The 21,749-nt window shown below is 51.6% G+C and overlaps 1 protein-coding gene across 2 annotated transcripts; it reads left to right on the forward strand.

The window, feature by feature from the left end:
* Positions 1 to 356: 356 nt before the first annotated feature.
* LOC101860060 lies at positions 357 to 21,276 on the forward strand. Of its 2 annotated transcripts, none has more exons than XM_035973151.1 (13): positions 357 to 650; positions 1,266 to 2,748; positions 3,407 to 5,122; positions 5,890 to 5,970; positions 6,357 to 6,583; positions 7,549 to 7,731; positions 8,387 to 8,586; positions 9,000 to 9,152; positions 9,537 to 10,738; positions 11,504 to 11,521; positions 11,594 to 14,951; positions 16,125 to 18,723; positions 19,388 to 21,276. In XM_035973151.1, the coding sequence occupies exons 1-13, from the start codon at positions 546 to 548 to the stop codon at positions 21,188 to 21,190; spliced, it is 13,128 nt and encodes a 4,375-aa protein (XP_035829044.1). In that variant the 5' UTR covers positions 357 to 545; the 3' UTR covers positions 21,191 to 21,276. The 2 variants fall into 2 exon arrangements, with proteins under 2 accessions (XP_035829044.1, XP_035829045.1); XM_035973152.1 differs by having other exon boundaries at positions 9,003 to 9,152.
* Positions 21,277 to 21,749: the final 473 nt, after the last annotated feature.

Consider the following 21,749-nt stretch of genomic DNA (forward strand, 5'->3'; position numbering starts at 1 on the left):
GAGTTGTGTTTTGGGTTGTTTTTTTTATGGGTTTTTTTTGTTTGTTTTTTTGGGTTGGGGTTTTTTGTGTGAATAAGTTGAAGTTGAGGTATTATATTATACCTTTCAATAAGATGGAGAGGAGTTTGATTTTTTTACTTTTGAAAGAAATTGGTACGTTTTTTTGTTCTCTTGTAGGAAATGGGATTTTTTTGTTTTTTTAAAAAATAAAATGTTTTAAAGAAAGGTTCTTTTGAATATAGTGTGGTTTTTTTTATACTTTTCAATAAAATGGGGGTTTTGTTGTTTACTTTTGAATATATATTATGGGGCTTTATTTTTTAAACTTTTGAACAAAATGGGGTTTTACATTCCAATCACACTTATTAATTCAGTTTCCCGTTTCTTTTATATCTCTAACTTTTCTGTCACCATTATGTCTCGCTAATGTTTCCTGTTTCCCCATTGCCCTTGTTATATATCTAACGTTCCCCATTTCTCGTCCCCCCCCCTCACGTGGTCAGTTCCTGGTTGGCCTACTGACCTACAAAAGCGTGGCCAAAACCATGGCTATCGTGGAGAACGGCGGCGGAATTCTCCGGAACGTCTCCAGCCAGATCGCCCTGAGGGAGGACTACAGGCAGGTGCTTCGACAGCACGGATGTTTGCAGGTGAGGGGGGCGTCATCATTGTCGTTATCATCATTGTCATTATCATCATTGTCGTTATCTTAGTCATCGTTATCATTGTCATCATAGTCATCGTTTTCATTATTGTCATCATCATTGTCATCATTCGTCATCATTATTATCATTGTTATTGTCATCATTGTCAGCATCATCATAGTCATCATGATTGTCATTGTCATCGTCATTGTCATTATTGCCATCATCATGGTCATCACCATCATAGTCATTATGATTGCCATGATTGTCATCATGACCACCATCATCGTCATCATTGTTGAAAGCTTGAAGATAACAAGAAAAGAAAGAAAAATTGGTGGAGACTAGAATTCAAAATCTCTTACACTGAAAAAGTTGAACGTTTCATAATCATAGTCGTCATCATTGTCATCATTGTCATCATTGTCATCATTGTCTTCAGCATCATCATCACCATCACTTGACTCAAATTCCAATGTATTTGTCTGTCTGCCTGTCTGTCTGACTTTTCCCCTGCTCTACACATTCATCCTTATGTTGACTTGCTTCTTTTTTCCCAAAGTCAACGACCTTTACTTTACTCAACTCAAATGGGATTTTTTTTCCTGTCTCGTTCCCCAGATTTTGCTCCACCAGCTGCGCTCACCTAGCCTGACTATTGTTAGTAACGCGTGCGGCACGTTGTGGAACCTGTCTGCCCGCTGTGAGCAGGATCAGACGGCGCTGAGGGACATGGGCGCAGTCAGCATGCTCCGCAATCTCATCCACTCCCGGCACAAGATGATCTCTAGTGGAAGTAGTGCCGCGCTCCGCAACCTGCTGTCTTCTGCTACTTCTTCCTCCGCGGAGGGAGGGAGTGACAGATCGCACGGAGGGGAGGTGCCCGGAGGAGCAGGAGGGGAGAGAGGTGGAGGGGGGTCTCACCCTCACCATCATCATCCTCATCACCATCACGGTGGTTCGAGGCAGGCCTTGATGCAGGGAAGGAAGTTGTCAGGGCAGGGTTCGGATCTGTTACAGCATCATCAGTCTCAGAGCGTTTCCGCGTCGGCTTCTTCGTCTTCGACGGACAAGTTTGAAGGTGTTGAGGGATCGCCGGGCGGCGGTGGGGGTTCGGATCTCCTGCACCGGTCGGAGAGTGAGCCTCGGAGGTTTGTCTACCACGGGAGTTCGGTGGCTGGTGGGTCAGAGGTCGTAGGTCATCGCGGGATGATGGAGAGATCGGCGGAGGAACAACACGGGGGAGGAGACGGGAGGAAACACTTGACTCGTCGACAGATGATGCCGCGGAACGGCAGCGAGAACGGGCCCCCGCCTCCCCCTCCCCCACCCCCACCACCACTCGGCTCGCGGGTGAGGTCGCCGCAGCGCGTGGCTCGCGCAGGCAGTCAGGACAGTGTGGGGAGCACTCACTCGGACATCTCCCACGACCGCAGCCGCGCACACAGCATGCTGGCCAGGTCCTCACAACTCCTGCACAAGCGCCAGGGTGGCAGTCTGGAGAGGAGGGAGTCCCCGCACGCCGGTCGTCGCCACGGCAACAACAACAGCAACCAATTTTCCTCATCGTCGGCGACGGGCCCGAGACACCCCACACCTTCGTCCCACCATCATCATCACCCGCAGCAACAACAACAGATGAGTTTATCGTCGTCGTCGGCTCAGAACATGTCGATGAGCGGTGGTAGTCTGGTGAACAACGTGCCCGCCCACGTCTGGCGAAGCCCCGCCGCTGGCCTCTACCAGCACCCTCACTACCAACATTTACAGCCGCAGCAACAGCTACAACAACAACAACACCAGCTGGCGTGGACACACGGTGCCTCCCCCAACAGCCGGATCGTCCAGTACATGCATGAGGTAGCGCTGTACGCCGGCGTGGAACCGGCCCTGGGATTTTCTTCCCCTGACGGAAAATCCTCGCTGCTCACCCAATCAGCTCCGTCGTCTTCGGGCGCCCCACACCCGCTAGCCACCCACTACGAGGTGCACACGCACCCCAAGTCGCTACGGGAACACGTGGCTGCCCCGCGTGTGTCTGCCTCCTCTGCTTCCTCCTCGAACAACGCGACGCAAGCTGCTGTCAGTTCTAGTGGACTGCCAGGTAAGATAACGTCGGCCAGGTGGTAGAATGTGCAACGCTACGATTTTTAAAAAATTATTTTTTTTGTGATAACATCGACCAGTTGTTTTATTATGAACTAAGCCCAAAATTTTAATTCTTTAAAAAAAAAAATTAGTTTCTTAAGTTATGGTATCGGTTGTATGTAGTCGGAAAATATTGCTGAAATTTATATTTTAAATGTTGAAAAAAGAAAAAAAAGAAGGAAATTTACATAAAGTAGGTACAATTGTGAATGACTGAAATGGTTACCTCCGTCTCCTGTAAAAGTTTTCTTTAATTGTTATCAGTAATTATTCATTTCTATCTTATTTTATCCTATCTTATCTTATAACCGCATCATACTTTATCTTATCTTATCCTGTCTTATAATTCGATGTCTTGCCTAATCTATCTTTCCTTATCTCACTTACCTTACCTTACGTTGTGGGTGGTTGATGGATGCTCTGGTGTGGTTTGCTTCTTCTTTCCTATCAAACATCAATCGTCCTTATCTCCCCTCCTTCTTTTTTATGTTTGTTACTCTCTTGTAACACCTCTAATCTTCTGGCGCTCAAATGACCGTATGCAGTTGCGAGCGCTGTAAAACCTCTACTAAAAAAAAAAAGAAAAAAAATTACCTTACCTTCTCTTCCCCCAGGTGTTGCAATGTCGAGAGACGGTGGAGGAGATATGTCCAATCTGTCCAGCCTAGAGACAGACGTGGACCAACCGGTCAACTACAGCCTCAAGTACCAGGACAGCCAGCCTCCTACTTCGGCCATTGTGGCCGCGGGGGGCACGGGGTCCGATCAGAACTTTGCCGGCTACGGGGGGCTGCACCACCACACAGCCATCAGTAGCAGCAGCAACAACAGCAACACCAGCGCTACGGGGGGTTTCAGGGTCGGGCCCAGTTCGCAGGGAGATCTGAGTCACAACATGATGCACGAACCGGCCGGTAGTACTGGTGGTGGTGGTTCGTTGATGATGAACCCGGCCCTCATCTCGTCGCCGATGCGTGGGATGAACAACTCGGCGAACCACGGGCGATTCTCGGCAGGTTTGGGCTACCATCGACCGTTTCCTGGAGGAGGTGGAGGTGTTCAAGGTCATCACTCCGCGAACCAGATGCAGCCGTTTGTGAACCCATTGTCGTCTTCGTCGAGTGTGCTACACCATCATGGCGGCGGCGGTGGATATCCCGGGAGTTATCTCCCTTCCTCGGAATTGTCTAGTCTGAGCAGCGGCGGCGTTGGGAACACTTCCTCTCTGCCCCCCGGCCACCTGTCGGGCTCCTCGCCGAGCGTGGTGGGTGGTGTAGGGGGTTATGTAGTCGGGGGGCAGGGCAAGATGTTCCACCATGCTGCGGGGGTTCCATTCCCCGGCTCCTCGCCCATGCCGGCCGCCCACCAGAACAGCCCGTCGCTACGTCTGCAGACCATGCAGCAGCTCAGCGCCTACGCCGAGACGGATCTCGACTCTGTCGTGGATCAGCCCACGGACTTCAGCCTGCGGTATAACGAGGTATCCGAGGCGGATTGTCGATCCGAGTATCAGGAACAGCCCATCAACTACTCCTTGAGGTATCGTGATTCTGCCGCGGAGAATAACGCTGGTGGTGGTGGATCTGGGGGTGGTAGCGGTGGGGGCGGGGCTAATGTTGTGGGAGGCGGAGCAGGGGGAGGAGCTAACAGTGGAGGAGGAGCAGGGACAGGTGGCGGTCTTTCTCATCCGTATCGCGACGAACAGCACTGCGTTGAGTGTAAATACGCCGAAGCGCGGCGCGCTAACGAACAGTTGGATAACAGCTCGAACGACGATCAAGTCCGCACATTCTGCACCGAGGGCACGCCTTATTTGTCCACGGCGACCTCCCTCACCGATCTGACGCAGCACGGGAAGGAGGAGGAGGAGGAAGACGAAGAGGAAGAGGGTGAAGGTCAAAGAGGAGGAGGGGTGAATAACTCTGGGAAGTGTCGCACGCATCATGACTGTCGCACGGCGATGGCTTCTGCCGAAAGTGGTGGTGGTCGTGTGGGCAACATCTCTATCTCTGCTTCCTCCGGCAACAACAACAACCACAACAACAGCAGTAACAGCAACGCGTCGGCTATCATAAACTCTTCCTCAATAACGGGCGATACAACAAAAGACCTTGACGACACGTGTAAAAACACGACCTTGCTGGACGGGGATCGCACGCTGACGGCAGGGGACAGTGAGATGGATGCTACCACCTCTGCCACTTCAGCGACTGCCGTGTGTGGCGGGGGTCTGAGGGTCGATGCCGACCCCGGGGCTAGCAGTTCAGGCAGTCAGACCACGGACAGACACACAGGGTCTACCGTTGTGGTGGGGCCCGCGCTACGATCAGGTCTGTGTCTGTTCTTTTTTTACGTTTTATTTTTTCCTTTTGTGGGGGGTTGTGGGTTTTTTTGGTTTTAATCTTTATTTGTGAGTTTTCTTTTTATTGTTTTCTTTTATTTGCATTTTATCTTTGATTGTTTTTGTTTTTTTGTGGGGTTTTAATTTTTTTTTTTTACGGTTTTAATTTTTGGATTTACTTTTTTAAATCTTTGTTATATTTTTTGCATTTTTATTTTTTATGTGTATTTCATTTTTTATCTTTTAGTTTTTGACTTATATTTAATTTGTTGTTTTATGTCAACATATCTTTGACCATTTGTATGTGATGTTTTTGTCACATTGATGTCATTTGAAGACATTAATTTATAGCGCTCATATGACCTTATGCAGTTGCGATCTCCGTAATACCCTCTACTAAAAAAAAAAAAGACATTTGTTTGTTTCGGGGTTTTTTCTGTCTTGTCTAAAGTCCTGGATGGTTTGATGGTGCCACTGGTAGATCAAGATCCTGCTACATCAGTACTTTATTTGTTATTTCTTAATTTGTACTTTTTCCTGCACTAAATGACTGTTATTGTGTGGAGACAGTTCTCGAGTGGGAAGGATTTTCATCGAGTATCTCACTCTTTCTGCTTGTTTTTTGTTTTCCATCAGATTATAGGATTATGAATTAAAATTTTACTGTGGTAAAAGTCCATGTTTTTGGTGAATTTTCATTGTGTGGTCTCGCCTGCCCCCCCCCCCCCCCCCCCCCCCCCCCCAATCTGTCAACAGCGTTTGAATCTCAGCCAGACCCCACAGCTCGAGAGACGGGGACCTCGCTCCATCAGAACTTTCACGCTGATTCCAACGAGGGTGAGTGATGGTTCGATTCGGGTGGGGTTCGGCTTGGTTTTCCGTGGTTTTGTTTTGCGGGTGGACAGGATGACGAGTGATGAATTTGTTTGGTTGTGGGTGCGGGTGGAAATGAAGGTGTCTGATGGTTCGGTTCGGTTGGCGTTGGTGGTTTTATTTTGCGGGTAGATACCAGGGTGAGTGATGGTACAGGTCAGTTTGTGGGTGGAGATTTGCAAGTGCAGTAAAACTTGTAGGGCGCAGTAAAACTTGTACTTAAAAACTAAACTTGTTTTTCCTTAGTATGTTACTTTCTTAATAAATCCTCTAATCTTTGTCACTTATATGACCTGATTGTGCTGCAAGTGGCGTAACACTCTCATCTATAACTCTCCAACCCCCCCCAGGCGCCCTGGACCAGACCCGCACCTACTACGAGGAAGGCACCCCGGTGTGTTTCTCTCGCGTGTCGTCGCTCAGCAGTCTACACAGTAGCGAGGCGCGTCGTGACACGTCGGGGGGAAAGTCGGCCAGTCTGACCGGGGAGGTGGGTTCCCCGGCCGGCCGGGAGGAGGGAGGGACCGTGGAGGAGGAGGAGGATGGAGGGATGGCCGAGTCGAGGCAGGGGGAGAAGGTGAGTTTGTTTTGTTTGGAATATTGTTTTTATGTTTGTGTTTTTAGCCCCCCCCCCCCCGCAAACAACACTAATAAGCTCATATAGGAGACAGTGTGGATCATCATCCGGGATTCGTACTGGTCATGGAAAACCTGGAAAACACTTGGAATTTTGTATTTATTTTCAAAGACATGAAAAACTCTTGGAATATTGGGAAATTGACAAAATTCTTGGAAAAGTATTGAAAAAACAATTTTTAACTAGATCTACTGTAAAAATATTTCCTCGAAGTTTTGAAGGATTCTACTTTATGCATTCTGAATAAAAAAATACCACACCAGAACAAATTTTCTTCTGAAATGACACGTTATTTGTCGTGGAAAAAAAAAGAAATCTGTTCTTGAATACACTTGGAAAAATCCTGGGGGAAAAAAGTCTCCTGCTCAGTATGAACCCTGAACACTAGATGGAAGGCTCAGTCCTATGGGAGACGGACGGTACATTTGAGAGGGATGGCAAACACTTTGACTTGTTCACATCTTCTCACAGAACACATCTATGTATGCTCTGTGGGTGGTTGGTGGGTGCTCTGGTGTGGTTTGCTCCTTCTTTTCTTCTTATCAAACATCTATCCTCCTTATCTGTTCTTTTTTGTGTTTATTGCTCTCTAGTAACACAGGTCACCTCTAATCTTCGGCACTTGTATGACCTAATTGTGTTGCAAGTGCAGTTAAACTAATTCTTACCTCTCCTCACTTTTTTGTCTTTGTTACTCTCTTGTAACACGTCTAATCTTCGGTACTTGTATGACTTTATTGTGTTTCAAGTGCTGTAAAACTTTTACTAAAAACTGAATCTTACCTCTACTTCTTTTTGTGTATGTTACTTTCTAGTAAAACCTCTCATCTTATATGACCTAATTGTCTTGCGAGTGCTGTAAAACACTAGCTGCATATAACCCCATTCTGTTACCCCCCCCCCAGGACTCCGGTAGCCTGGACGAACCAGACACGCCCGAGGCTCTCGTCGTGTCCGTCATCGAGAACAAGAACGCTGCGGCGACTCGGGCGGCTGGCGGGGGCTCCAGCATGAGGCGAAATAACCCGCCCCTGCCCAACAAGACGGAGCGCGAGAGCAAGACGGTGACCTTTGACGAAAACCACCAGGTGGGTAAATCACCAAATAGCCTCTTTTGTCTGACTTTCTTGATTTTTTAAATTCATTATTTTATTTCATTTTCATTTTAAAAAATATATAACCAATGACCCCCTTCTGTTGACCATCTCTTTATTCATTATTTTAATGTTACTTTCATTTGACGATATCCGGTAATCACTTTTCTTTGTTACTTATGTTTACATTCATTTTGTTTTCACCAATGACTGCTTTTATTTGTTATTTATTATTGCTATATTTATTCCTTTTGCCTGAATCAATGACCACGTTTAGTCATTATAATTTGTATGTTTATCATCATTTTGCTTTAGCCATTGATAGTGGGTGGTTGGCGGGTGCTCTGGTGTGGTTTTCTTCTTCTTTCCTTCCAAACATCTGTCGTCTTTATCTCCCGTCCTTTTTTGCGTTTGTTACTCTCTTGTAACACCTCTAATCTTCTGGCGCTCATATGACCTTGTGCAGTTGCCAGCGCCTTAAAACCTCTACTAAAACTAACAATTCTTATTTGTTATTCATTGTTATTTTCATTTTGCTCTCATCAGTGACCACCTATATTTATTATAATTTTATTTCTATGATTATTTTGCTTTAACTAATGACTGTTTTTTATTCTCCCCTCCCTCCCCCTCCATCCTCTTTGACCAGGTGGAAGAGACCCCTCTGATGTTCTCTCGGTCCAGCTCGCCCGAGTCCCTGAGCTCGCTGGACACTCAGTCGGTGCACAGCTCCGTGGTCAGCGAGTACAGTCGGCGGGCCAGCGAGGTGGTCTCCCCTAGCGAGATCCCAGACTCCCCCAGCGAGTCCATGCCGCCCAGCCCACGCCGCGCTCACTCCCCCACGCGAAGGTAAGCAAGTTTCTATTAATAGATATATGCATGGCCCAATGACCTACACGCGCACACGCACATATACACGTACAACAAACATACACATACACACATAGTTAACTTTGTATAAACATTTTTATATGTGAGGCATCGTGGTGAAATGAGGCGCTGTACAAAATAATGAAATTGAAGATATCAGCATTGTCCTCCAGTTTGTCCATTTTTTAAACTAATTTTTGTTTTTTGGCTCAACACCTTCTATGTCTATGGAAAAAATGTCTGTGTACATTTTACTGAAAAATATTGATCAAATGCACAACAAATGTAAATTTTCAGTTTCCGAGGACTCTCAAGCTTTAAAAAATCACGAAACTTTTACTAATTGCCCATAATTCTATCATTCCCCCCCCCCCACCCCCCTCCCCCACCAGCAGGTTCCGAGACTTCCCCAGCCCCGCGCCCCCCAAGGGCCCCACCAAAGTGTCGCTGGAGTTCCACAAGGCCGCCAACAGCGTGAAGCCAGAGCCCTTCGTCAACTTTGCCGCCTTCGACGAGGAGGACAAACCCATCAACTTTGCCATGAGGTCAGTCCGTCGTGTCGTTCGTTTTGCCGTGTTGTGTCATGTCGTGTTGTGTCGTGTCATGGTGTGTCGTTTGTTTGGTCGTGTCAGTGGGTGGGTGGTTGGCGGGTGCTCTAGTGTGGTTTTCTCGTTCTTTCCCATCAAATATCTCTCGTCCTTCTCTCTGTTGCTTCTTTTCTTTGCATGTTTCTCTTGTAGCACCTCTAATCTTCGCCATTTATATGACCTGCTTGTGTTACAAGTGCTGTAAAACTTTATTCAAAAACTTATAGACAGCGGACCTCCTGAATGATATGGGACCTAATTTTGTGTGGAGGGGACATAAAACGCCTGTAATGACAAAATTATGATAAATTTTGACCTTTTGCGACCGTCCTACCCCCCCAGGAACCAAGAGATGCCCATGCTCCGTGGGTTCCCCGGCTTCGACGAGGAAGAGGACCGACCAATCGACTTCTCCTCGTTCCACCGGGAACACGAGCCCCCGCCCTTGACCTTCAGCACCTTCCAAAAGCACCTCCCCGCGGTCACAGCGGCAACTGGGCCGACCGCCACCCCCAGCACGCCCCCAACCTCGTCCCAGCGCCGGACTGCCACACTGCCCACGCTAGTCGAGCAGTCGGCCGAGACAGAGTCGTCGTCTAGCAAGTCGGAGGTGCCCGTGGTCTACGCAGAGGAAGGGACGCCACCCACCAACCTCTCTGAGACCACCAGTCTCAGCGGCCTGACCATGGACGAGGCAAGGGAGGATACTCTGTCCGTGGATCACCTGGACCTCCGGTCGTCATCGGCAGTGGGTCACACCAGAGGTGGCGGACAGGGTCAGGGGTCGACAGCGGCGATGGAGCGTAATGCTAGCGACCCGTACGGATACCCGGCTTCCATGATGATGATGATGAGGATGATGCCTCCTTCTTCGTCGTCAGCGGCAACAACGACAACAAGTGGTGAGGCGGTGGTTGGTGCGGGTCAGAATATCTTGTCCCAGCAGACGTCTGTGCCCGGTTCTCTATTGTCGGCGACAAAGACAGCGGGGGATGATTTGGTCCACCCACCTCCCCCGCCTCGCTCTGGGACCAGTCAACAACAACAGCAACAACAACAACATCCTCAGCACCCACACCACAGTTACCTAGGATACGGAGGCAGCCAGCCTCCTAACTCATCCCACACCACCTCGCAGCAAGCAGTAGCGCTCCCCTCCTCGTCATCATCCTCCTTACCCGCCCCTCCCACACCCACTCGCAGGTTCCCTGCACACTCGAGAGATCCCCTACAACAGCAACATCAGCAGCAGCAACAACAACAACAAAACTCACTGTCGTCCCAGCCCCAACCCTCATCACAAGAGCTCACCTCTCGGCTAACACAGAAATCCTCGTCGTCAGAAAGCCGCGGTGAAGCTAACAATGTCATGGCCACTTCTTCCGGCTTTGACAGGGACGAGCTCGCAAGGTCAGGGGTCAAGGCCATCACGGCAGCGACAAGATCAATGACCTTGGAGGGAGAGGAGCCGAATCTTCCCAAGGTCAAGGAAAGAGACTGGGGCACGCAGATGCTCCCACCGCCCAGTTCTTCGTCAGATCTAGGTGAGTGCTATAGCGTATGGTTGCTGATATGGAGGTATTCTAGAGCTTCTTCTAGGGCCTATTTGTGTGGCAAATGCCGTAAAACTGTTGCTGAAACTAAAACTAAAACCTCAAAGTTCTTGGAAAAAACAAATTTTAAACTAGATGTATTGTAAAAATATTATTGCCCCGAAGTTTAGAAGGCTTAGACTTAACGCACTCTGAAGTGTATCATAATGGATTTGTGCATGCTGAACGAAAAATTTTCTTCCGAAATGACACGTTATTTGTCTCGGAAAAAAGAAGTCTGGTCTTGAAAACTCTTGGAAAAGTCTTGGGGGAAAAAAATCTCGTGCTCAGTATGAACCCTGAGTAACGAAAAGGAAGCACACAAGTCTGTTGTCAACGTGTCCCTTTCTACAGTTATTGAGCATCTAAAGTGGGTAGATGAAGGAGGAAAAAAATAAAAAATGTGAAATTCAACCTTTCCACTCTCCCGGAATGGACGCCGCCTGCCCTTGAAATGACCTACATCACGTCAATATGGGTGAAAAAAATTGACAGTGGGTGGTTGGTGGGTGCTCTGGTGTGGTTTGCTCCTTCTTTCCTATCAAACATCTATCACCCTGATCTCTTCTCCTTCTTTTTTGTGTTTGTTACTCGCTTGTAACACCTCTAATCTTCGGCGCTTATATGACCTTATTGTGTTGCAAGTGCCGTTAAACTCGTACTAAAACAAAAAAATTGACAGTCTTTTTGAAAATTTCTTTGTGTTTTTTTCCTCAGCACCCAAAAGCAAACCACATCCAACAACCACATCAGCATCATTATCAGCAGCACATCCAACAACCACATCAGCCTCATTATCAGCTGCACATCCAACAACCACATCAGCCTCATTATCAGCAGCAGCAGCGCAAAGTCTTCCCTCAGCATCACCAGCACAACAACAACAACATCAGCAGCAACAATCTGCGGCAACAGCAACAACAACAACAACAACATCATCAGCGTCTGGGGCGAGCGGCGTGAAGCCATGGTCCCCCGCGACAGAGCAGCTCAAACAGGAAGACAAAGACTCGTCAATGTCGGAAGTCTCCGAGGGGGAAGAGGACATCCTGGCGCAGTGCATCAGCTCGGGCATGCCCACGCCCACCAGCTCGGCCCGCAAGCCGCGCCGACCCTCGTCCGACGGAAACGCCAAGAGACGATCGTCGGGGATCCCCACCAAATCTGACGCAACTGTTTCATCGTCGGCGAGTTCTTCTGTTGCCGCAGGTAAAACCGCCGCAGGTAGCGGGGGGTCAAAGACAGCTGGTGGACATACGGGAGGAGGTCAGAGGTCGTCTTCGTCGAGGGTAGGGGCGGCAGCGGCGGCTGGGGGTAAAGGTCAGAGTTCGCCTTCGTCGTCGTCGTCCGCTTCGAAACCCCCTCGGCCGTCGGGCTCCTCAAAAAGCCAGCGACACAGTAGTGGTAGCGGTAGCAGTAAACCCGAAGGTTCAAAGTCTTCTTCTTCTTCTTCCTCCCGTCACCAGGGGAATAGTCCGAAGTCGGGATCGTCGTCGTCAGCTGCCAAAGCTTCAACAGCGGCTGCGTCGCAGGGTTCTACCCACAGCAACAGCCAACAGCAGCAGCAGCAGTCGGTAAAACAGCAGTCGGGCAGTCAACAGACGGCCAAGTCTGCGTCTAGACAAGGTTCTGCCACCGCACATCATGCAACAAAACCGTCAGCAAGCAAGAACCTCACGCCCATCCTCAACAAGGCCGCCAAAACTGCAGCGGCAGCTTCAACAATACCACCACAATCATCAACAACGACAGCGATGACAAAGAATTCTGGGAAAACTTCCCAGACGGGCCTACTTCCCATGATGCAGGACGTGGAAGAGTATGCAGATTTCAGCGAGGATTACGTCAAGTCGTACGCCACCGAGGGCACGCCCTTGAACTTCTCGGCCGCGACCTCGCTCAGCGACCTCAGCATGCTGACGCAGAGTTCCAACTCGCCGAAGAAATCGTCGTCTTCGTCGGGGAAATCACCCGGTGACGACGCGAAAAGCGACAACAGTTCGGTCTGTGAGGAGAGTGAGGAACTGCTTCTGTCGCAGATGATCCAATCTGGCATGCCCAAGAATAAGAACTCGAGGAAGTCTGGCGGAGGTGGTGGTGGTGGGGGCGGGGGAGGCGATCCTAGCGATAATTCAGCATTGCCAGGTGGCCCTGACGATAACGGAGGAGGAGGGTCGGGAAAACCCAACAGCCGAGACTGCAACCTGTCAGCGTTTGTCCCGCGCACGTCCAACCTCACCCTAGTGGCGCCCTTCACCGATTTCATCGCCGTGGATACGGTGAAGACCTACAACGTCGAGGGAACGCCCAGGAATTTTTCCGCAGCGACCTCGTTGAGCGATTTGACGATCGACTCGATCGAACATTCGAACACAGCGGGCGTTGTTTCAGCGTCTGGTAATGGAGGATTGCAGGCTCAGAGAGAGGGGAAAGGAGTGGGTGGGCAGAAGGTGAACAGAGCTCAGGGTAGTGGGGGTGGTATGTCTGCTGGTGGGGGTGTCAAGAAACAGCAACGACAGCAGCAGCAACATAATCAACATCAGTCGGTGGATGTAGCGAGAATGGGTGACCCTTATAACAACAGCAATAGTGGTGGTGGTGGCACGTTTTCGCCCCCGTCCAATGACACGCTACACACGTACGGAGTGGAGGGCACGCCCGTCACTTTCTCCCGCAGCGACTCTCTCTCCTCGCTGGGCGGCGGTGATGTGGACGACCGCTGCTACAATGATGACGGATCGATGATGGGTGTCGCCCCGGGCCCGCTCCTCGCACCGGCACACAAACCTTCACATGGAGGTGGTGGTGTGGGTTCGAACCTCGTGCCTTCCGGCTACCTTTCTGCGCTCTCGGCAGCGTGCGACCTTGATGAGGCGGAGGACGACTACGCAGGCAGCTGTCTCCCGCAGGGCGAGCGCCACGTGATTGGTCAGTCCAGCGAGGATAGCAGCGTGGCTGGCGACAAGGGAGATAAGCCAATCAAATTCACGGTGGAGGACACGCCCGTCTGCTTCTCTCGCAACTCTTCTCTCAGTTCTTTAAATAGCTCTGATCAAGGGGAGAGAACTTCTGGCGCGGCTGCTACATCGACAACCGCAGACAGACAATCCACCAACGGTCGTCCGCAGAAAGATGTGAAGGGAACGGCTGCTGGCTCTACCGCGGTGATGGGCCAGGGTTCGAACCCTTCTTCGTCGCAAGCGATGGTAGGCAGGGGGCTACGTGCGAGAGATGACAATGATGATGATGATGATGACGAGCTGGCCGACTGCGACCCCACACCGTCAGAACAAGCGCTGCTGGAACAGTGCATCAACGCGGCCATGCCGAAGTCGAGGATCCCACGCGGCGAGGAACACGCACGCAGACACACGCGCGCTAAGTTCTCCATACAGAAAGGTGCCGCTGGTGCTGGTGGGAACGGAGGTCGCGGTGGGGTCAACTCGAGGGGTCAGGGTCACGGAGGGATCACGAAGAGCGCCTCGCTGGAGATCCCCAGCGCTGTCGGTGGTGGTGGCGTGTCGTCATCAGGGATGATGTTATCGTCGTCGTCACAGTTATCTGGGTCGTCATCGTCTGTGTCCCGGCACCACAGCGGCAGCCGACACCACCAACACCCGTCGGGCGCCCACTCGGCTAGCGGGTCTCAGAGCTCGCTAGACGGAAGTCGCGACCTTGACCTTGGGTACAGCGGTGGTAGCGGTGGCTACTATAACAGTGGGGGTGGGGGCTACGAGAAGCAACTGATGACTCGTAGCTGCTCGGACACGACTGAACTGGAGCTAGAGTTCCCTCCCCCTGACCCTCACCAGCAGCACCCGCCGCACGCCCACGGCAGACGACAGTCTCGCTACAGCAGCTGGAGACGACAGCGGCGCATGTCGCAGGAAGACGCTCACACCACGCACGGGCTTGCGCAGCCAGACTCCTACACCTCATCGTCGTCGCACCGCGGCGGAGGAGCGGGGGAAGAAGTAGGCGGCGGGCCGCGCTATCGCTCGCACTCCCAGGACAGCGAGAACTTCCAGAAGATGCAGAAGGACATCAGCAACAAGCTGGCACAGGCGAATCGCCGAGGGGCGTGGGGCGGATACCAGGGCTCGCTGGACTCGCTGGACGCGGTCAGGGACTGCCCCGAGGTGCAGAACTTCTACACCGAGCAGAGGTCAGTACCAAGGTCATTTTTGTGTTTGTTTGTGGGTTTGTTTGTCTGTTTGTTTTTTACTGCCGCGAGGTTCAAAACTTCTACACAGAGCAGAGGTCAGTGTTTGTTGGTTTGTTTATTTGTCTGTGGGTGGTTGGCGGGTGCTCTGGTGTGGTTTGCTTCTTCTTTCCTCTCGAATATCTGTCGTCCTGATCTCTCCTTCTATTTTGTGTTTGTTACTCCCTTGTAACACCTCTAATCTTCGGCACTTATATGACCTTATTGTGTTGCAAGTGCCGTAAAACTCTTAAGAAAAAAAAAATGTTAGTGCCCGGAGGTTCAGAACTTCTGCACAGAGCAGAGGTCAGTGCTGGGGTCGTGTGATTTGCTCCGTCTTTCACATCAGAAACCTGTCACCCTTGTCTCCTTCTTTTCTGTGTATGTCACTCTCTTGTAACACCTGTAATCTTCGGCACTTATATGACCTTATTGTGTTGCGAGTGCCGTAAAACTCTTACTGTAACTCTAGTCTTGTATGAAGTTTGTTTCTCTTTCCCCCCCGGGCAGTGCCACTGACTGAAGTGTCTTTGTGTGCTACCCCCCGGGCAGTGCCACTGACTGAAGTGTCTTTGTGTGCTACCCCCCCGGGCAGTGCCACTGACTGAAGTGTCTTTAGGCCTTTCCCAAAGAGGGGGCATTAACATGTTCTTATGCACTGTAGAATTGTAAATGCGCTGATGCATCAATGTCACGCTCATAACTGTGCCTGACCTGCAACAGGGAACTACTACTTTTTCTTTCCTAATCCTTAGTATCATCCTTTTTCCTCAACTTCTTTTGTGTTTGTCACACTCTTGTGACCCACTATTTCAGGGGTGCCTTGATAGTTGAAGCAGACTTTGTGCTGTTGAGGCTAGAGAGGTGAGCAGAGTAAGTCTGATTCCCCGTTTGGACTTCTCTGTTGACATCCACCCCTTGGCACTCTTATTATGACCTTATGCAGTTGCGAGCGCCGTAAAACCTCTACTAAACAACAAACAACAGAGGGGGAACTCCTGCTTTTTCCTTCCTCATCCTTACTATCGTCATTTGTCCCTCTACCTCTTTTGTAGTTTGCGAGCGCCTTAAAAACTTCTACTAAAACAAAACAAACCGTTCCCCTCTTCACCCAGCCATTTATTTTGTTCCTTTCAGGGTGTCGGCCTCTAGAAGTGGCTCTGGCGATGGTAGCAGCAGTCGCGGTGGTGTTGGTGGTAGCAGTGGTGGTCGTGTTGCCGTGGGCGACGGTGGTCGTGATGTGGGCAACCGCAGCAGCAGCTCCAGCGCCGAGAAATGCGACACGGAGAAGAACGTGAGTGACTTTGCCGCCAGAGTCCGCGAGATCTCCAACGACAGTATGGCGGGCTTGCTGGCCTTGAAGGACGACGCAGACATCGATGCTGCCGTGTTCGGGGGTCACGGGGTCGTGGAGGTCACAGCAGACTCAGACATGTCGGTGGATCTGGGTCGGGACATCAGCGGCATCGTCAGCGATATATCGAACATGACCCTGAAAGCCGAGGAGGATGAGGAAGATGAAGAGGAGGAGATGGAAGACAGAAGAGTAGATGGTGGGGATGGGTATAGAGAGAGAGGAGGGCAACTTTCCGGGAGGGAAGGAGGAGAGAGGTACAGCGAACAGTTTGATGAGGAGGATGTGGAGGAAGACAGCGATGGTGAAGGGGAGGATGAGGTGAGGTATTACACGTACAACGAAGACGAGGAAGGAGAAGAGGAAGATGATGATGATGATTATCTGGGGGACGAATACGATCAAGTCCCGTTTTCCGGACAGAATTTCTCGGAGGAGACCTCCCTCCTCCTTGAGGAGAACGTGAACCTTATCGTGTCCGAGATTCAGACGAATAAGATGAGCGGGAGTACGGTAGACGAGGATCTGTTCATCGAGAACGAGACAATCTCGCTGGTCTCCAATGACTACGCCTCGGATACGAACTCGGAAGTCTCGGCGACGTGGTCCAACACCTCGGACAGGATGAGCGATTTCTCCTCGGCGACCGCCACCCTGGCCGACGGTCAGAGCCAGGCGCCCGGCGGCATGGCAGCGGGAAGAGGTCGGCCCAAGATCGTGAAACCAGGGCCCCGAGGTAGGGGTGTGATGGGCGTGGTCGCACAGAAACAAGTGGACGAGAAGGCGGTGAGAGGGCGCAGGAAGCCGCTGTACCCCGGCGCCAAACGTGCGGTTGCCATAGGTAACAGTGCAGGTGTTGCATCGGCGAGAGGTGGTTTACGTCAAGCTACTAACGGCAACGGTGGTGGTGGTGCAGTAGGTAGAGGGGTAGGCGCCCCTGGTGGGCGTGGAGGGCACCAGCCAGGGTTCGGATCCCAGCGAGGTGGTGCGGTGAACGGCGTGAAGCGAACGCCCCCTAAAGGAACAGAGCAAGGCGGTAACGTAGCTCAGGTCTCTCCCCGGGCGAGGAAGGAGGTTGGAAGTTCCAAACCTGCGAGCGGAAATGGAAGTCCTAGAGAGAAATCCACGACTGTTGGTGCTGCAAGAGGGCGGTTGGTGGGTGGACCGGGCGCGGGGAATAGAGGCGCTTCCTCTTCCTCCTCCCATGGCGGGATGAATAACTTGAACAAGCCGGCGGGCCGCGGGAGAGGGGGTGGAGGTTCGAACCCGGGTGGCAGGCTGTCACAGCGCGGAGTGAACGGCCAGCATCTCCCGGCCGGCAAGACCTCACCTCCGTCTGGCGGCGCAGTGGGTAGAGTTGCCAGCGCTTCGCCGGCCAGACCCTCCAACACCTCCATAACGCCAGGTAGGCCTGCTAACAACTCCACCGCGCGCAGAAACATGTCTGGTCCCCCTGCTTCCTCGAAGAAATCGGCAGCGGGGATGAATTCTTCCCCCTCGTCTGTGGCGAACAACGGAAAACTAACGTCGTCGCCGCCGTCGAGTGAGAATAAGGAGAATAAAGAACATCAGGGGCAAGTGATGATGAGGGAGAAAAAGTCGTCTACCGTAGCAGCAGCAGAAGGGGGTCCGAACCGGTTCTCTTCAGGTTCGTTAGACTCTGGAGGTGAGACTGGTAACAGCAGCAGCAACCGTGGTGGTGGTGGTTCGTCGAGAACCGTGCCTGGTTCATGGAGCAAGGCCCTGGACTCGTTCAACTTTGTGGTGGACAGCGGTCAGGACGTCCAGCCCGTCTACAAGCAGATGCAGATGCAGAGGAACGCCAAAGACGCACCCCCGTCGGTGCGCCGCGCTCTCAAAGCTCCCAACGGTGGTGTGGTCGCTGTGGCAGTCCCTCCCACGACTGGTGGTGGTGGTGGTGTCGGGGGGTCCCCACCCTCTGCCCTACCCACCCCACGACAAGGCGGGAGGTCGAATCCCGGTGGGAAGGTCGGGCCAAATAACAGTACAAGCCGACCCAGCAGCGCCGGCGATCGTAGATCTGGGGGCAGCGTTTCTTCCGGAGTGTCGCCCGCTTCCGGCGGCAAAACTGGGCACTCTGCGAAACCGCACAACGGGAATACGAAAAGTCCCCAGACCCCGTCGCAGGTGGCTAATAATAGAACAGGGGCGTCCAACCACAGCGGGAACCGTTCATCCAGCGACAGCCTGCACCAAGCAACCAATCAGCATTCAACGAGCCCCGCAGGCGGCAGTAATGGCGTGCGGCGTGCGTCCAACTCATCCGGTTCTGGGATCCCGACCCCCCGAAGGTCAGACGGTTCGTCACCATCCTCGGACTCGAACAAACGCACTCCGCCCGGCACCGTGGGCAAGAAACAGGTGAGTGGGCCAGGGTGATTGTTACTTGTCACGGTTCATGTTTCTTACCTGCCCAACAGCGGCCTATTTTTAGCCCCACTTCCCTCTCTGCCTCTGGCCTGGGTCGTACCAGAGTTCATGCCAGTACTCATTGTGTCTGCAACTTGTTTATTGACATATTTATTTGCTTACTTATTTACTTATTTATTTATTTATCTACTTATTTATTTACTTATTTATTTGTTTGTTTATTTATTTTTATATTTTCTTATTTATTTTTTGGAAGTGAAAGTTTTTGGATCCTTATTCAGTCTCTTTAAAAGACAAGGAGCGTTTTTTCTAAAAACCAAACTTCTCCTATAGGCAGGATGCCCACTTTTGGTGTAGGTCAAGATTTCTGGAAATCCCCGATATTTGGATAAGCCTGCTTGTCCTTAAAAACGATCATATGTCCATCCATCTATCTACAACTCCCTCTCTATCTCTCTCTCTTTCCCCCCAGGTGGCCAGTGAAATCACCAGCCTGTAGGTGTTATATGTAAATATACAAACACGTATCTATTCATATGTATAATATATCTATCCATCCCCCTCCCCCCCCCCCCCCCAGGTGGCCAGTAAAATCGCCAGCCTGTATGTGTTATGTATAAATGTACAATCTATCTACATCTCTCTCTCCCCACAGGTGGCCAGTAAAATCGCCAGTCTGTGGAAGCGAGACGGCAGCCTTGACCGTTCCCCCAGTCGCGACAGCCCTCTCTCCTCCTGCTCCTCCTCCTCCTCGCGCCTCCCTGTCTTCACGAAGACGCCCCCAGGAGGAGCCAGCGCGCCAGGGAAGCACAAGCCCAGCAGCCTGCCTCCTTCGGGGGTGAGAGCCAAAGCGGCAACCCTCCCCACCAACTGCGGGCTGGGCAGCTCTGGCAAGTCTCACTCGCTGCTCGACGGGATCAGCAAAAGCTCAACCTACGAGAAAATCTCTAGCCTGACCGCGACAGGCGCTCCGAGGAACGCGGTGGGCGGTGGGCAGCAGCGGGCGGCTCCTGGCAACCTCCGGAGAGGAGGGAGCGACCGCAACAGCAGCAACAGCAACAGGAGCGGTGGTTCGGCCGTGGTGAGGAGGGAGGAGGAGAGGGGAGGGAGTTTTGACTCGCCGGAGACGGGAGTGAGGAGAGGGGAGGTTTTCGAACTTTGCAACGACGATGATGATGAGGATGTCAGCGACCGCTCTTTCGACTACGACCACGATGATGATGATGATGTCGAGGTTGCTGCGGGGCGCTATGAAGGAAACTCTAGCCTGGACAACGTTTTCGATTCATCCTCGTCAGAAGCTCGCTTTCGGGTCGTCAAGGACAGGTGTGTGGATTCGACCAGCGACTCTGTTGAGTGGCTAGAGCCCTCTACCACCTCCTCCCTCTCCTCCTACAACATCGACTCCAGCACTTTCCGCAAGAAGAAGAAGAGCGGACACAACGCGTCGTGTGACCTGACGCTCCCCAACGCGGACGAGACGTGTAGATCTATGTGTTCCTTCAACGACTCGGTGGGTTCCCCCGCGGCGCGCGCCAACCTTAGCGCGACCTCCACGTCGCTGTCCTCCATGTTGGCGGGTCGGGAGGACGTCGGCGCCGCAGCGGATCAGCGGGGGTCGCGGCACACAGGGGCAGACAACTCGGAGGAGGTAGACAAGACGAAGAGCTCGAAGAAAGGAAAGTCAGGGGAGGAAAAAACTGGGGGGAAGACAAAGTCGAAGGTCGCGCAGAGTTTGAAGAAACTGTTCGGTTCGGGCCGCTCCAACAAGGAGAAGGACGGCTCCACTTCCTCGTCTTCCTCCAAGGGGAAGAATAAATCCAGCGGCGGTGGCGGGGGGAAGCAGAAGGACTCGGGGGTCACGGTTGCTGCGGCAACGTCGTCGAACTCTCTCCTCTTGTCTCCGACCAGGGAGGTGGTGGAGGAGGATAGAGTGCCCGCCGTGTGTCACCAGGGAGTCAACACCAACCCAGGGGCCGCGGGGTCAAAGGTCGTCGGTGGGTCGCTGCGACCCGAGCACAAGTCTAGCCCGTCGGCCATTGTAGCACCATTTAATTATAGCCCTCCGTCTGCTGCGAGTAATAACGTTGCCGGGGGCAACAACTACAACAACAGCAGCAGCAACGATGGTCTTATTCTTGAACTGAATCCTACCAGCGGTGGTGGTGGTGGTAGTAACAACATCATCATCAACAACAACAACAACAACAGCAACAGCGTGAACAATCGCACGGGTACACCGATGGGCATCGAGTCTTCAACAACAACGGCGACGACGAGGGTGGGTGATAACAACGATGATGACGGTGGTGATGATGGGGACAACACCAACGACAAAGACGACCGGCCCATGACCAAGACGGAAATGTTGCTGGCGCGGCGCAGGAAGTCGTACCTGACGAGCACGCGGTCGGAGGAAGGGGAGATGACTCCCGGCTGTATGGTCACCACTGTTTGAGGGGGGTTTTGTTGGAAGTTTTTTTTTCTTTTCCTTCTCTCTTTCTCATTCTCTCTCTCTCTCTCTCCCGCTTTTCCTTCTTCTTTCTTTGTCAATCTCTGCCCTTTTTCTCTCCGTCCCTCTTTCTGTTTTTCCCCTTTTTCTTTTTGTCTTTTTCATTCTCTCTCTCTTTCTCTTACCCACCCCCTCTTTTCTCTCTCTCTCTCTCTCTTTCTCCCCCTCCTCCCCCCACCCCCCATTTTTTCTCTCCGTCTCCCTCCCTTCCTCCCAAATTGTTGGATATTCCTACATAATTCAGTACTTGTATGAGCAGTTCACGTTTTTACTTACCGTAATCATTGACATACGCTCCAACATTTGTACAGGAAAGGTTTTTGCTAACATTTAGATTGTGTCATTGCATTGAAGTGTCTTCTTACAAAACGGCCTATCTTCAATTTCGGAACTTTCACTTTTTTCCCTCCCACCTCTAAACGAGGAGGGGGGAGATCTTAGATAACTATTTTTGTGTGTGTCCGGTTTTCGTTTCTCCCAGTCTGTGTGACGTGGGTAATGTAGA

The sequence above is a fragment of the Aplysia californica genome, unplaced genomic scaffold (genome assembly GCF_000002075.1).
Source record: "Aplysia californica isolate F4 #8 unplaced genomic scaffold, AplCal3.0 scaffold01035, whole genome shotgun sequence".
In the NCBI taxonomy this organism is placed as follows: domain Eukaryota; kingdom Metazoa; phylum Mollusca; class Gastropoda; order Aplysiida; family Aplysiidae; genus Aplysia; species Aplysia californica.